Genomic DNA, 16,082 nt, shown 5'->3' on the forward strand with positions numbered 1-16,082 from the left:
ACCTGACAGTTTTTGTTAGGTTTTAGGCACATAGTAAAAAAAAAAAAAGTAAGTTCCGGACAACCCCTTTAAAGAGTAACTGTCATTTGAATTTTACTTCACAGAAAAGTGTGTTTCTTTCTCCTACTGAACTGAACTTACTTTCTCAATTCAACTCATCGGTAGTGTTGAGCGATACCTTCCGATATCAGGAAATATCGTATCGGATTGGATCGGGCCGATACCCAAAAAGTATCGGATATCGCCGATTCCGATACCGGAAACCAATGCAAGTCAATGGGACACAAATATCGGAATGAAAATAAACCCTTTCTTTCCTTGTAGGTTAATTCTACATGAAGTAAAACAACTAAGAATAATGTAGAATGACATGAAAAGCCGGCAATTCATCAGCGGCATTCACCGGTACCCGACAATTTACAACAGAAAGAATAGAGCTTCACACATAGATTAGATAGATAGAAACATGTCAGTCACATATATATGAAGTACAGTGACAGTGTTGCTTACTGTACTTGTCATTTAGTGTAAAGGATTTATTAAAAAAAATATTAGTGTTTTCGTGCACCGTCTCTTTAAAAAAGCCGGCCGGCAATTCAGCATCTGTACCCGACAATTTATAACAGACAGAATAGAGCTTCACACATAGATTAGATAGATAGAAACATGTCAGTCACATATATAAGAAGTACAGTGACAGTGTTGCTTACAGAACTTGTCATTTAGTGTAAAGGATTTATTTAAAAAAATAATAGTGTTTTCATGCACCGTCTCTTTAAGAAAGCCGGCCGGCAATTCAGCATCTGTACCCGACAATTTAGAATAGAAGGAATAGAGAATCACACATAGATTAGATAGATAGAAACATGTCAGTCACATATATATGAAGTACAGTGACAGTGTTGCTTACTGTACTTGTCATTTAGTGTAAAGGATTTATTAAAAAAAATATTAGTGTTTTCGTGCACCGTCTCTTTAAAAAAGCCGGCCGGCAATTCAGCATCTGTACCCGACAATTTATAACAGACAGAATAGAGCTTCACACATAGATTAGATAGATAGAAACATGTCAGTCACATATATATGAAGTACAGTGACAGTGTTGCTTACAGAACTTGTCATTTAGTGTAAAGGATTTATTTAAAAAAATAATAGTGTTTTCATGCACCGTCTCTTTAAGAAAGCCGGCCGGCAATTCAGCATCTGTACCCGACAATTTAGAATAGAAGGAATAGAGAATCACACATAGATTAGATAGATAGAAACATGTCAGTCACATATATATGAAGTACAGTGACAGTGTTGATTACTGTACTTGTCATTTAGTGTTAAAATAAAGGATTTATTTAAAAAAAAATTGGCGTGGGGTTCCCCTTAATTTTAGGCTCTAGCGGAGGTTAAGCAGACAGCTGGGGCAAATGTTTGAAGCCTGGGAAGGGGGTAATACCCACGGAGCTTCCCAGGCTACTAATATCAGCCCCCAGCTGAATACCTAGCCTTTACTAGCTATTAAAATGGGGGACCCCCCCAAAAAAATGACGTGGGGTCCCCCCTAATTTAATAGCTAGCACAGGCTAGGCAGACAGCTGGGGGCTGATATTAATAGCCCAGGAAGGGTGCCATGAATATTGGCCCCCTCCCAGGCTAGAAACACCAGCCGTCAGCCGCCCCAGAAATGGCGCATCCATAGGATGCGCCAATTCTGGCACTTAGCCTCGCTCTTCCACGCTGCCCTGGTGCGGTGGCAGGGGGTAATAGGGTTGGGGTTGATGTCAGCTTATAATGCCAGCTGACATCAAGCCCAGGTTAGTAATGGAGAGGCGTCTATAAGACACCCCCATTACTAACCCCATAGTCAAAGTTAAAAGAAAACACAAACACCCAGAGTAAAGTCCTTTAATTGAAATAAAGACACAATTCTTTATTGTTCTAAATTAAACCATACTTACCATCACGCCCATTCCAGCTGAAGCCAACGATCTCCTGCAATAAAAGAAAAATAATAAAGCAACCTCATCCTTACCTTTCGATGGTTCCCAGGACAGCTCCAGCTCTGCTACATCGAGATGACAGGCTGGACCGCAGCAGAAAGCTGCCATCCAGCCTGTCATCCCGCAGACACTGAGAAGCGCAGGCATGCTTGCGCTCCTCAGTGTCTCTCTGTGACGTCATCCAGATGAGCCGAGTTCATGTCCAATGAACTCAGCTCACCTCATGCACGTCACTGACAGCGTGGGAAAATTCTCCTGCACTCAGCGCTTCAGCGTGAGAATTCTCCCACGCTGTCAGTGACATACATGAGGTGAGGTCATGTCCAATGAACTCAGCTCACCTCATGCACGTCACTGACAGCGTGGGAAAATTCTCACGCTGAAGTGCTGAGTGCAGGAGAATTTTCCCACGCTGTCAGTGACGTACATGAAGTGAGCGGAGTTCATTGGACATGACCTCGGCTCATCTGGATGCCGTCACAGCCAGACACTGAGGAGTGGAAGTATGCCTGCGCTTCTCAGTGTCTGCGGGATGACAGGATGGATGGCAGCGTTCTGCTGCGGTCCAGCCTGTCATCTCGATGTAGCAGAGCTGAAGCTGTCGTGGGAGCCATGGAAAGGTAAGGATGAGGTTGCTTTATTATTTTACTTTTATTGCAGGAGATCGTTGGCTTCAGCTGGAATGGGCGTGATGGTAAGTATGGTTTAATTTAGAACAATAAAGAATTGTGTGTTTATTTCAATTAAAGGACTTTTTTCTGGGTGTTGTGTTTTTTTAAATACTTTACTAGAAATTCATGGTGGTCATGTCTAATATTGGCGTGACCCCATGAATTTTGGGCTTAGGGCCAGCTGATAATGCCAAGCTGGCCTTAACCCCTTTATTACCCAGTGAGCCACCGCACCAGGGCCCTGGATGAGTTGGGTACAGCGCCAGAAGATGGCGCTTCTATGAACGCGCCATTTTCTGGGGCGGCTGCGGACTGCAATTTGCAGCGGGGGTGGCCCAGAAAGCTTGGGTCTCCCTGCGCTGCGGATTCCAGCCCCCAGCTGCCTAGTTGTATCTGGCTGGGCACAAAAATAGGGCGAAGCCCCACGCATTTTTTTTTAAAATTATTTCATGAAATTCATGGAATAATTAAGAAAAAAAGGGCTTCCCTATATTGTTGTGTCCAACCAGGTACAAATAGGCAGCTGGTGGTTGGGGGCAGCCCATTCCTGCCTGCTGTACCTGGCTGGACACAAATATAGTGCGAAGCCCCACGTCAATTTTTTTTTAATTATTTCATGAAATAATTTTTTTAAAAAAGGGCTTCCCTATATTGTTGTGTCCGGCCAGGTACAAATAGGCAGCTGGTGGTTGGGGGCAGCCTGTTCCTGCCTGCTGTACCTGGCTGGACACAAATATAGGGCGAAGCCCCACGTCAATTTTTTTTAAAATAAGTCCTTTATTTTAACACTAAATGACATTTGAGGAGTTAATAAAGATGCAGTCCCTAAATTATTATTTATTTTTTAATTAATTTTTCCCAAAACTTTTGACGTGGGCTTCGCCATATTTTTGTATGCCAGCCAGGTACAGCATCCAGCTTCTATGAACGCGCCATTTTCCGGGGTGGCTGCGCACTGCAATTTTCAGCGGGGGGAGGGGGGGGGCAGAAAGCTTGGGCCTCCCTGCGCTGCAGATTCCATCCCCCAGCTGCCTAGTTGTACCTGGCTGGACACAAAAATAGGGAGAAGCTTCACGTATTTTTTTTTTTTAATTATTTCATGAAATTCATGAAATAATTAAGAAAAAAAGGGCTTCCCTATATTGTTGTGTCCAACCAGGTACAAATAGGCAGCTGGTGGTTGGGGGCAGCCCGTTCCTGCCTGCTGTACCTGGCTGGACACAAATATAGTGCGAAGCCCCACGTCAATTTTTTTTAAATCATTTCAGGAAATTCATGAAATAATTTAAAAAAATTGATGTGGGGCTTCGCCCTATATTTGTGTCCAGTCAGGTACAGCAGGCAGGAACGGGCTGCCCCCAACCACCAGCAGCCTATTTGTACCTAGCCGGACACAACAATATAGGGAAGCCCTTTTTTTCTGAATTATTCCATGAATTTCATGAATTTAAAAAAAAAAAAACGTGGAGCTTCGCCCTATTTTTGTGTCCAGCCAGGTACAACTAGGCAGCTGGGGGCTGGAATCTGCAGCGCAGGGAGGCCCAAGCTTTCTGGGCCCCACCCGCTGCAAATTGCAGTCCGCAGCCGCCCCGGAAAATGGCGCGTTCATAGAAGCGCCATCTTCTGGCGCTGTACCCAACTCATCCAGGGCCCTGATGCGGTGGCTCACTGGGTAATAAAGGGGTTAAGGCCAGCTTGGCATTATCAGCTGGCCCTAAGCCCGAAATTCATGGGGTCACGCCAATATTAGACATGACCACCATGAATTTCTAGTAAAGTATTTAAAAAAAACACAAACACCCAGAAAAAAGTCCTTTAATTGAAATAAACACACAATTCTTTATTGTTCTAAATTAAACCATACTTACCATCACGCCCATTCCAGCTGAAGCCAACGATCTCCTGCAATAAAAGAAAAATAATAAAGCAACCTCATCCTTACCTTTCCATGGCTCCCACGACGGCTCCAGCTCTGCTACATCGAGATGACAGGCTGGACCGCAGCAGAACGCTGCCATCCAGCCTGTCATCCCGCAGACACTGAGAAGCGCAGGCATACTTCCACTCCTCAGTGTCTGGCTGTGACGGCATCCAGATGAGCCGACAATGAACTCGGCTCACCTCATGTACGTCACTGACAGCGTGGGAGAATTCTCCTGCACTCAGCGCTTCAGCGTGAGAATTTTCCCACGCTGTCAGTGACGTGCATGAGGTGAGGTCATGTCCCATGAACTCGGCGCACCTCATGCACGTCACTGACAGCGTGGGAGAATTCTCACGCTGAAGCGCTGAGTGCAGGAGAATTTTCCCACGCTGTCAGTGACGTGCATGAGGTGAGCTGAGTTCATTGGACATGACCTCGGCTCATCTGGATGACGTCACAGAAAGACACTGAGGAGCGCAAGCATGCCTGCGCTTCTCAGTGTCCGCGGGATGACAGGCTGGATGGCAGCGTTCTGCTGCGGTCCAGCCTGTCATCTCGATGTAGCAGAGCTGAAGCTGTCCTGGGAACCATGGAAAGGTAAGGATGAGGTTGCTTTATTATTTTACTTTTATTGCAGGAGATCGTTGGCTTCAGCTGGAATGGGTGTGGCGGTAAGTATGGTTTAATTTAGAACAATAAAGAATTGTGTCTTTATTTCAATTAAAGGACTTTTTTCTGGGTGTTTGTGTTTTTTTTAAATACTTTACTAGAAATTCATGGCGGTCATGTCTAATATTGGCGTGACCCCATGAATTTCGGGCTTAGGGCCAGCTGATAATGCCAAGCTGGCCTTAACCCCTTTATTACCCAGTGAGCCACCGCACCAGGGCCCTGGATGAGTTGGGTACAGCGCCAGAAGATGGCGCTTCTATGAACGCGCCATTTTCCGGGGCGGCTGCGGACTGCAATTTGCAGCGGGTGGGACCCAGAAAGCTTGGGTCTCCCTGCGCTGCAGATTCCAGCCCCCAGCTGCCTAGTTGTACCTGGCTGGACACAAAAATAGGGCGAAGCGCCACACATTTTTTTTTTTAATTATTTCATGAAATTCATGGAATAATTAAGAAAAAAAGGGCTTCCCTATATTGTTGTGTCCGGCTAGGTACAAATAGGCAGCTGGTGGTTGGGGGCAGCCCGTTCCTGCCTGCTGTACCTGGCTGGACACAATTATAGGGCGAAGCCCCACATAATTTTTTTTTAATTATTTCATGAATTTCCTGAAATAATTAAAAAAAAATTGACGTGGGGCTTCACACTATATTTGTGTCCAGCCAGGTACAGCAGGCAGGAATGGGCTGCCCCCAACCACCAGCTGCCTATTTGTACCTAGCCGGACACAACAATATAGGGAAGCCCTTTTTTTCTTAATTATTCCATGAATTTCATGAAATAATTAAAAAAAAAAAAACGTGGAGCTTCTCCTTATTTTTGTGTCCAGCCAGGTACAACTAGGCAGCTGGGGGATGGAATCTGCAGCGCAGGGAGGCCCAAGCTTTTTGCCCCCCCCCCCCGCTGAAAATTGCAGTCCGCGGCCGCCCCGGAAAATGGCGCGTTCATAGAAGCTGGATGCTGTACCTGGCTGGCATACAAAAATATGGCGAAGCCCACGTCAAAAGTTTTGGGAAAAATTTATTAAAAAATAAATAATAATTTAGGGACTGCATCTTTATTAAGTCCTCAAATGTCATTTAGTGTTAAAATAAAGGATTTATTTAAAAAAAAAATGGCGTGGGATCCCCCATAATTTTAGTCTCTAGCGGAGGTTAAGCAGACGGCTGGGGCAGATGTTTGAAGCCTGGGAAGGGGGTAAAACCCACGGAGCTTCCCAGGCTACTAATATCAGCCCCCAGCTGAATACCTAGCCTTTACTAGCTATTAAAATGGGGGACCCCCCAAAAAAAAATGACGTGGGGTCCCCTCTATTTTAATAGCTAGCAAAGGCTAGGCAGACAGCTGGGGGCTGATATTAATAGCTCAGGAAGGGTGCCATGAATATTGGCCCCCTCCCAGGCTAGAAACACCAGCCGTCAGCCGCCCCAGAAATGGCGCATCCATAGGATGCGCCAATTCTGGCACTTAGCCTCGCTCTTCCACGCTGCCCTGGTGCGGTGGCAGGGGGTAATAGTGGTGGGGTTCATGTCAGCGCCAGCTGCCATGAAGCCCAGGTTAGTAATGATGGCCGTCTATATGACACCCCCATTACTAACCTACAAAGTGTTAAAAAGAAAAAACACACTACACCCAGAAAAAAATAATTTATTTGAAATAAAACACCATTTTATTTAATTCTTAGTTTACTAAAAAAAAAATAGTTACCTGTCCACGTTCCTGCGCTGATCTCCCATGCACAGCTGTCACATCTGGAGATGGTGACAGCTGTGCATGGCTGCTGTAAGCTCACGCTGCCGGGAACACGTCCGCTCCCGGCAGCGGGAGCCACTGACTGAGGTCACCGGAGTGCATTCAGGCAGCGCAGCTCCGGAGACCTCCTTTACGGCAGTGCTGTACCGTGGGAATTTCTCACGATACAGCAGTGCCGTAAAGGAGCTAACCGGAGCAGCGCTGCCTGAACTCCGGTGAACCCTTACGGCCCCGTCATTCTAGCGGCGGCAGCGGTTCAGAGCGGTCACATTCTATGTGGCTGCTCTGAACTGGAGATCTTCGTGGGACACTCGTGGACTGCTACGGAGGGGTAAGGATAAGGTTGTGGTTTATTATTTTATATTTTATTACAGGAGATCGATGGCTTCGGGGAATTAGGTGTCTAGGTGAGTATAGGTGTAGTTTTTTATTTTTTACTTTATTTTAGGTGGCGATCGGCGGGGACAGGTAATGTATGAACTAATTTCTTTTAGGTAACCACTGGCCACCAATGACATGTATCTAACATTTATTGGGGACACAGTAGGGCAATTTAAATAGCAGGATCAGGCTGATGGGAACTACTGCTCCCATCGAGCTGATCCTGCTGGCAGGAGTGGACGGGGGACAGACATAGGCCGATGGGAGTAGTAGTGTCACATCGGCCTATGTCTGCCCGCACACACACCCGCACACATCGCACAGACACCCCGCACACACACCCCGCACACATCGCACACACACCCCGCACACACACCCGCACACACACACACCCGCACACATCGCACAGACACCCCGCACACATCGCACAGACACCCCGCACACACACCCCGCACACACACACACCCGCACACACACACCCCGCACACACACACCCCGCACACACACACCCCGCACACACACACACCCCGCACACACACACCCCGCACACACACACACCCGCACACACACACCCCGCACACACACACCCCGCACACACACACCCCGCACACACACTAATCATGACGGGTCTGGGAGGAGTGGCTGACCTGTGCGGCCGTGGGAAAGTTGATGTGAGTTCATGCAGTCAAGCATGAACTCACATGAACCCTCTGAGGGCACCGCGGCTACTTCAAATGAACAGCTGATCGGCATCACCTGATACCTCAGCTGTTCATTTGAAATAACCGGCGGGAAAGCGCAGCACAGAACGGGAAAGCCGGCGGTGAAGTCTTTTCACTGCCGGCTTCCCCGCCCGGGTCCTTCGCTCCTTGGTGCTGTGCTCCCCGCCCGGTCCTAATTTACGATCGGGATGGGAGGTGGCGAGGGGAGCGGAGGATCGGGGTGGGAGGCTGCGGGGAAGCAGTATGGGGCTGCGTGATTGTTTAAAAGCCGGCGGCTTTTTACCGCGCGCCGGCTTTTAAACAATCAGGAGAATTCTCCCACGCTGGGATGGCATTCTGATGACAAGCTGGATCGCAGCTGAGCGCTGCCATCCAGCTTGTCATCCTTCAGAGACACTGCAGAGCGCAGGCATTATGGGAACTTCCGATTCCGGTATTCGATATTATAAAAGTATCGGAATTAAGTATCGGAATTCCGATACAGTGAATATCGGCCGATACCCGATATTTCAGTATCGGAATGCTCAACACTACTCATCGGTAAAATCTGTACATAGTGACGACAAATCGTCCAGTTAGGAGGGGAGGCAAGAGCTAGAGGCAAACACAGACATCCTGCTAAAATTCTCCAGAAACGACAGTTACTCTTTACCTCTATTTTTTATTGTTTGAAAAGTGTTTAAAGAAAATGTTTTATATATATATATATATATATATATATATATATATATATATATATATATATATATATATATATATATATATATATATATATATATATATATGTATATGTGTGTGTGTGTATGTATGTATATATGTATGTACGTACATATACATATACCTACATACATATATACACACACACACACACACACACACAGTATATATTTAGAAGGATAAGGGAATGCCTCTGTGAAAATAAATAACAGAGGTTCATATACAGAAAGGTGTTTCTTACTTATCTCCTGTGATGGTTATTGTGAATCCATCATATTCTTTCCCTGGATCTTTCAAGCTGGGAACCTTTGTGTTCACTGTGAACCCATCTCTTGTTTTGCTGTTTAACTGTTTTCAAAAAGAAAGATAAGTATTAGAAATGTATAGGTGAACAGGTAGATTATTTTATTTAATCTTAAATGATTTCATCTTATGTGTTTTATATCTTCTTAAAAAACTCTTTTAAAAATAAGTTATGGCGGTAAGAAACTTTAACAAAAGCTCGGATAAATTCCTATTGCTCCTTCTCTGCCCCTCAGTTCAACAAGTTCTGGCTTAAAGGGTTTGAGTCAGTTTACAGAACTGACTAAGTGGCACTAAACGACTGCTTATTGGTAAGCATTTACTGACTGGTGGTCGTTTAGTAGCCTGTTTACACAGGCACAGCGCAGTACATGATGTGCATAGGCTGCCATTGTTTTTGGCAGTGTGTGTCCTGTTCGGACTATGGGTGATTCATCTCCGAGAACGATTAACTTTTTCGCGGTACAACAGATAATTTCACCTGATGAAGGAGTGTCCATGAGGTGACTGGCAGCTTGCTTACACTTAAAAGATTATCGTGAAATCAGTGTTCTAAATACCACATGTTCATAATCATCTTTCGGTGTAAATGCAGCTTAAGTGTCATCATACTAAAATTGGAAAAACGCTAGTAAAAATAACCAATTTTGTAATTAACTTGATTTTTAAGGTTCTCTCCATCCTCAAAAACAGAGAGATATTTAATTTTATAGTTTTAGCAGCCATGGCCAGTCCCCTAGGAAATGAGCGCAGCGCGTACAAGTTCTTTCCAATAGAGCATGTAAGCAGTGCTCTGAAACTAACCGTATCCAGCTTTTTTTCAGTGCCCCTGCACAATTCCGGTGCTGCAGAGGCAAAACTGCTTCTGCTCGTATCACTGGAGAGCACATAGTTTGAGTTAGCACCGTGGCTATGACACTGTCCGAACGGTCAATCAGGAGTTCACCACTCCCTGACAAACAGGAAGCCAAGAGGCATGGGAGCAGTGTGCTCCTGATTGATAACTTGGGACAATCCCTTTAAAGTAAAGACTTGTGTAATGTGAAACAGCTTGTAATATTGCGATTCCTTTCCTGACAAGGAAGCAGATTCCTAGCAACCAGACTGTCACATAAGACTTGGCATGAAGTTAGATTAGTAATAAGCAGATGAACGAGAAGAAAATTGGGCAGCAACTACGCCATGCCATTATCAAACTCAGGCAGCAATAGTCTTCATACTTATCCAAGAATTATTTTACAAAAATAATCCCCTTTAAACCACCAAATTACATTATTTTAAGAAACTACAAATAAGTTTTCAATGTTCATCCAGAGCATAGGTTTTTGCCCTATTCCGTGACCATTCAGTGAGCTGCCCTCACACTGCAGCCCAATAATGAGTATGAGCATACTGGATCCATTACAGGATCTGTCAATCCTCTGACCGCCTGTGTCACAGCAAAGAATAAACAGGAGAAACTTTACCTTCATTATTGGCAAGAGGTCTTCTACTTTATGGACTTTTTCTAACGCATCTTTGACTTCCAAAAGACCTCTTGGATTGTTGGCACTAAAATATAACAAATTTGCAGGTAATTAATTACATTTTCTAAGAAATGAAGACGGAAACGATATTCTACCATGAAGACAAAATGGAATATTGCCAACACTTCAAATATTTAAAAGGGAAGTCAACAAAATGACCTATTGTCTAAATCCAGTTTTCGTGTTAAAGGTCTTCTTTTAATTTTTTTTCCCATATCACAATCTATTAAATAACAATTAGAACTCATGAAATGTTCACATTCGCCACTGGGGCTATTTTTTTCTAGAATAAATCAATATGTACATTAGGGTCAGAGTCTGTTCATTGTCGCTATCTTTTTTTATCAAAGCATTCAATCAGCATGTGTAAAGTCATTGGTGAATACTGTGTTATCAGTTATCAAACAAGTGTTACCTGTCCTTGTAACCCTTTAGCCCCCGTCTCACATAGCGATATCGCTAGCGATATCGCTGCTGAGTCACGGTTTTGGTGACTCACCAGCGACCTCACCAGCGATGTCGCTGTGTGTGACACTTTGCAACGATCAGGCCCCTGCTGTGAGGTCGCTGATCGTTGCAAAGTGTCCTGGACCATTTTTTGGTCGTTGGCCTCCCGCTGGCCAGCACACATCGCTGTGTGTGACCAGCGGGACCAACGATCAGGCTGGTAACTATGGTAAACATCGGGTTACTAGGGGCACGCGCGCACTTCGTAACCCGCTGTTTACCATGGATACCACTCTGCTACGGTGCACGGAGGCTCCCGCGCACCGTAGCAGAGTGGTATCCATGGTAAACAGCGGGTTACTAGGGGCACACGCGCACTTAGTAACCCGATGTTTACCATAGTTACCAGCCTGCTCCTGCTTGCAGCAGGCTGGTAACGGGAGCAGGACATCGTGGAACGATTCTTTCCACGATATCGCTGCTCCCCTGATCGCTGGTGAGCCTGCCTGTTTGACAGCTCACCAGCGATGTATTAGCGATGCAGCAACGATCCCTGACAGGTCGTATCGTTGTCGGGATCGCTGCTGCATCGCTTAGTGTGACGGGGCCCTAAGACTGATAATAAGGAGCTTTGCAAAAAACTCTCCCTGACCGGACAGAAATTAGGAGTCGAAGGCTATGTTCACACACATTGTGTTTTTATCTCCAGTTAAATCTGCTGACAACTTTTCTCTGGCAGGAAAAGAGTTGCGTCAAAAAAACAGGTTTTCCTGCGTTTTTTTCACTGTTCTTCTGTCTCTATTTATGCATGCACATAAAGTTCTGTGAAAAAAAAAAAAAGAATCCCATTCTATTTTGCCATCAAAAACTCTGCAAATACACAACGCAGGTGCGTTTTTGCAGCGTTTTTTTCAGCACCCATTACTTCCTATGGGTGAAAAAACGCAGCAAAAACGCTGAAAGAAGTGACATGATCTATTTTCCAACTACGCAAGCAAGGCAGAAAATACGCAGCAAACAAAAAGCAATGTGTGTGAACAGAGAATTCTGGTTTCTCATAGACTTGCTGGTACTGCTAGACGCAGCTGAAAATTTTTCATAAAAATCTGCTGCAAAATACCCAGCAAAACACAATGTGTGTGAACATAGCCTAAAAAGCCCCAGTGAAAATTGCAAGATTACAATTTTTTTTTTGTTCTAACCCCCCACCCCGCCAAAAAAATACATGTAACACAAAAAGCGCATTTAAACAATAGATCATTTTCTGATGATAGCTTCACTTTAACACTTATAACTATAAGCTTCCAACTACTGATAAGCACAAATGAAATATGTTACCTGTGATATATCATTATCCGATTCTTTATAAAACTGAGTATCTTCTCAAAATATTCCAGATATCGCATATTGATGACTTGACCACTGTGAAAATTATGAATATGAATTAATGGCTTACATAAGACAGTGTTTGTCACACCTGTTTGCCTTTTAAAAGTTAGAAGCTATGGAGACCTTTGACATGGAAAAACGATTTTTACAAGTTAGTGCAATTTTATTAACTAAAGATTAGGGTGATTTCACATAGCGTTCTGTGTCCCCGTCGGGGCATACGTCCTAAAATTCCCCGCAAAACAGGATCTGGACGTATGCTGTGAGTGGGGCCATAGACCGCAATGGTGACAGCAGAGCGAACGTACACTCTGCTGTGCACTTTTTTCAGGAGTGTACGCCCACAGGAGGCGGACACTCAGACGTAGGCTGCTGTGTCTGAGTGTCCGCCTCCTGTGGGCATACACTCCCGAAAAAAGTGCACAACAGAGCACACGTTCGCTCTGCCATCACCATTGCGGTCTATGGCCCCCGTCACAGCATATGTCTGGATCCCGTTTTCTGGGGAATTTTAGGAGCATGCCCCGACGGGGACACAGAACACAATGTGAAAGCACCCTAACTTTCAGTCTGCCATCTTCATTCGTTTATTTATTTTCAGAACCCATTTATGAATTTTGCAGCCTGTTCCAAGTTTCAGGTCATTTTCTCGTTGAGAGTGTCTCTCTCTGTAATACAGGCTAAATGTCAGGTCTGTCTGCATCCAGGATATTGCTAACACAATTAGCTAACACAGTAAGTATATCAGTACAGCTTCTATCCAGCACTTATTTCCTCCAATTCTGAAGCTGATTTTCTCTGCCCACCCAGAGATCCTCTCCTTGCAGTGGAGTTACTTGTACAACCCTTCACCTCCGTGCTGCAATGTTTTAACACTGAGACAAAAGATGGAGGAAGTAGAGAGAACGGGAGCTTTAAAGGCTTTTGCAACATTTTTTGCAAAAGCACTCACCTAGCGTTATAGACCTTCTGTACAATCATTATGCTTTTTTAAATTTTTAAAACTTTACGGAATAATAATATGATTTCTTTTTACCTTATCCCCACAATGAGGAGTAGAGGAAAAAAAAAATATAATGTTGCTTATTACAAAAAATATTTTCGTTTCAAACTTTACATTTAGGAAGCAAATGAACAATGAAAAGGTGTGACGCTCTACATAAAATACCCATTTTACTGTGTAACTATGTAGCAAGGATTTGCACAGCACATTATAAAGATTGCTATAATAATATTTTTTTGCAAATTTAATTTCATATTTATAACATTATAGCAGTATTATTTAGAGACTTCATTAAACTGCGCCCAAAACAGAGCCCAACACTAAAGCTAGTAAATGCTGAAAGAACAGATATCATGATGCCTATGCATGAACCACACTGCAGTCAGCATTGTCCTGTACAAGTAGCGTTAACATATTCGAAAAGTGTTACTATAATGGAATATGATACATTAAAAATATGCAATGAGAGTGTAATAATGTCCTTGCGGAATATTGGAGATGAAACACATCTGTTCCAGACAGGATAGAGTGCCAAAACACGTACCTGACTGTGACCTAACAGAGGTCAGCGTGTGAGAACAACTGATGATTAAAAGAAGCTTCAGACGTTTATATGATCTCTTCGCTTCAGCCTATGACTGGCTGATGTAAAATATAGTACATGGTAGTACATGATTTTGACCATACAAAGAGAACAATGTAGGTTTTGTAATGTCTAAATCATTGTAGGAGGGAATACAGAAATAACAACATTTTTTTCTAACGTCAATGAACGGTTTGTGGTTTTAGATCAAAAACCTGTGATTGGACTGACAAATCAGAGACCATTTCTCAAATGCAAATTTTAATATTTCATTTTCACCTATGAAATAAACAGCCACATGGAATAGTAAAAATATAAACAATTAAATACAATAAGTTCAGAAAATCATTAACCCCTTCCCACTGCTTGCATTCTGGGCCTTAACTCCTTCGCAATACCCAGAGTGCGAAAGTATCAAGCGGACTCAGGAGCTGAGCACGCACCATACTTGGCAAATGCTGCCTGTGTTACACAGCCAACCTCTGCCTGTAACAGCAGCGATGGGAACGGAGCACTGTTTCCTGCTCTTAACCCCTTAAGTGACGTTATCAATCTCTCACAGCGGTATTTATAGCGCACGATGCACATTTCTATGCATCCATCAGGCCCCCGTGATGCGATCGTGGGGTGCTAAAGTATTGCCTGATGAAGGCCCCCATGCCTAACAAGTTGGTAGTCTTATGACTACAAAATGAATGCCGTAAAGACAAAACCCCAAAAATTATGGCGGAATTGCAGTTTTTTCTCGATTTCACCATGCTTGGAGTTATTTTTTTCCTGTTTCCCAGAACACCGTATGATTAAATAAATGGTGTCAATTCAAATTATAACTCATCCCCCAAAAAATAAGCCCTCATATAACTAGTTAGACTCCGCAAAAAAGAAGTTATAGCTTTAAGACGAAAAAATAATTGCAAAAACAAAAATTCACTGACTGGCCAGGATGGCATATAAAAAAAAATGTAAACACATAATATATATATATTATACATTTCTGTTTTTGTTTTTTTCTTAAAGGGGATACAAAATCGCAAGCAAGAGGAGATGCAGAGAGCATGGCCGTACGTCATAACACTAGATGGGATGTGATTGCTTTGGCACAGCTGTCACTTCTGTTGACAAGCCCATCACAGCCTCCACCCATGACCTGTCTAAGTTGACAGCTGGGGTACGACGATTTTAGCGCTCTGATTCTAGACCAACATTGTCAATTTTGACCCTGTGGAATAAGGTCCCTTGATGACCACCATTAAAAAGGTGAATCAGCTGTCATCAGTGGGTTTCATTGATTTCCTTTTCCAAATTTCCTGTAATCAATATCAAACCAGAGTGCTTGACACTGAGATACTAGAAAAAAGGACAACCCTAGTAAGATTTAATGAACCTCCAGAAGAACTGGCTAAATCTATAGGTCTGGTAAACTAATAAGCTGCCATTATTCCAGGTCCGTATTCTGATGCTTGGCACTTACCGGATGAGATTGATGTGGTTATTGAATCCTCTAATAAGACTCTGCGCTGGCATTTGATCTAACCAAAGCACTGGCTGGTCAGGGTCTGCAATCCTGCCAATGAAAGAAGGCGCAGATTTGTCAATAAACTAGAATATGTAGGTTGTTGTCTACAGAGACAAGTACAGTAGGAATAAAGAAGCAACATGACATTATACAGCACTAAAGTGACATTTCATGGGGTGAACTCCAAATATGAACACGTTCTCACCTCAGCCAGGGGGCGAAACGTATGTCGGGTGTGAGGTGGAGGCTGGTGCCCACGTTATCATGTCTGAAGGCGGTCAGTAAGGATTACTTGAACCGATTTTTATGATGTTGCACATTGCTAGATATACAAACAACACTGCTTAGGGTTATCTAGCAGCGGAATTACAAGTTGTCACAGCGTGTCACTAAATATTATGTCTTCTTGTTTGTAAACTCTATCATTGATCTCTTGTTGTGTAGTGCCATCTAGTGGCAGATTTATACTAAAACTTCTCTTCTCTTTGTAT

The 16,082-nt window shown here is 43.7% G+C and overlaps 1 protein-coding gene across 1 annotated transcript in view; it reads right to left on the reverse strand.

Moving 5' to 3' along the window:
* TTC13 (tetratricopeptide repeat domain 13) overlaps positions 1-16,082 on the reverse strand; it is a 119,605-nt gene that overhangs the window by 25,235 nt on the left and 78,288 nt on the right. Inside the window, exons 15-18 of the mRNA XM_073672661.1 lie at positions 15,547-15,639; positions 12,439-12,522; positions 10,594-10,678; positions 9,066-9,172 (exon numbers count right to left, since the gene is read on the reverse strand). Of these exons, the coding sequence (XP_073528762.1) occupies positions 9,066-9,172; positions 10,594-10,678; positions 12,439-12,522; positions 15,547-15,639 (369 nt within the window). The remainder of the gene's footprint in view (positions 1-9,065; positions 9,173-10,593; positions 10,679-12,438; positions 12,523-15,546; positions 15,640-16,082) is intronic.

The sequence above is a fragment of the Phyllobates terribilis genome, unplaced genomic scaffold, assembly GCF_046119375.1.
Source record: "Phyllobates terribilis strain yellow unplaced genomic scaffold, ASM4611937v1 Scaffold_3__8_contigs__length_932513732, whole genome shotgun sequence".
Taxonomy (NCBI): domain Eukaryota; kingdom Metazoa; phylum Chordata; class Amphibia; order Anura; family Dendrobatidae; genus Phyllobates; species Phyllobates terribilis.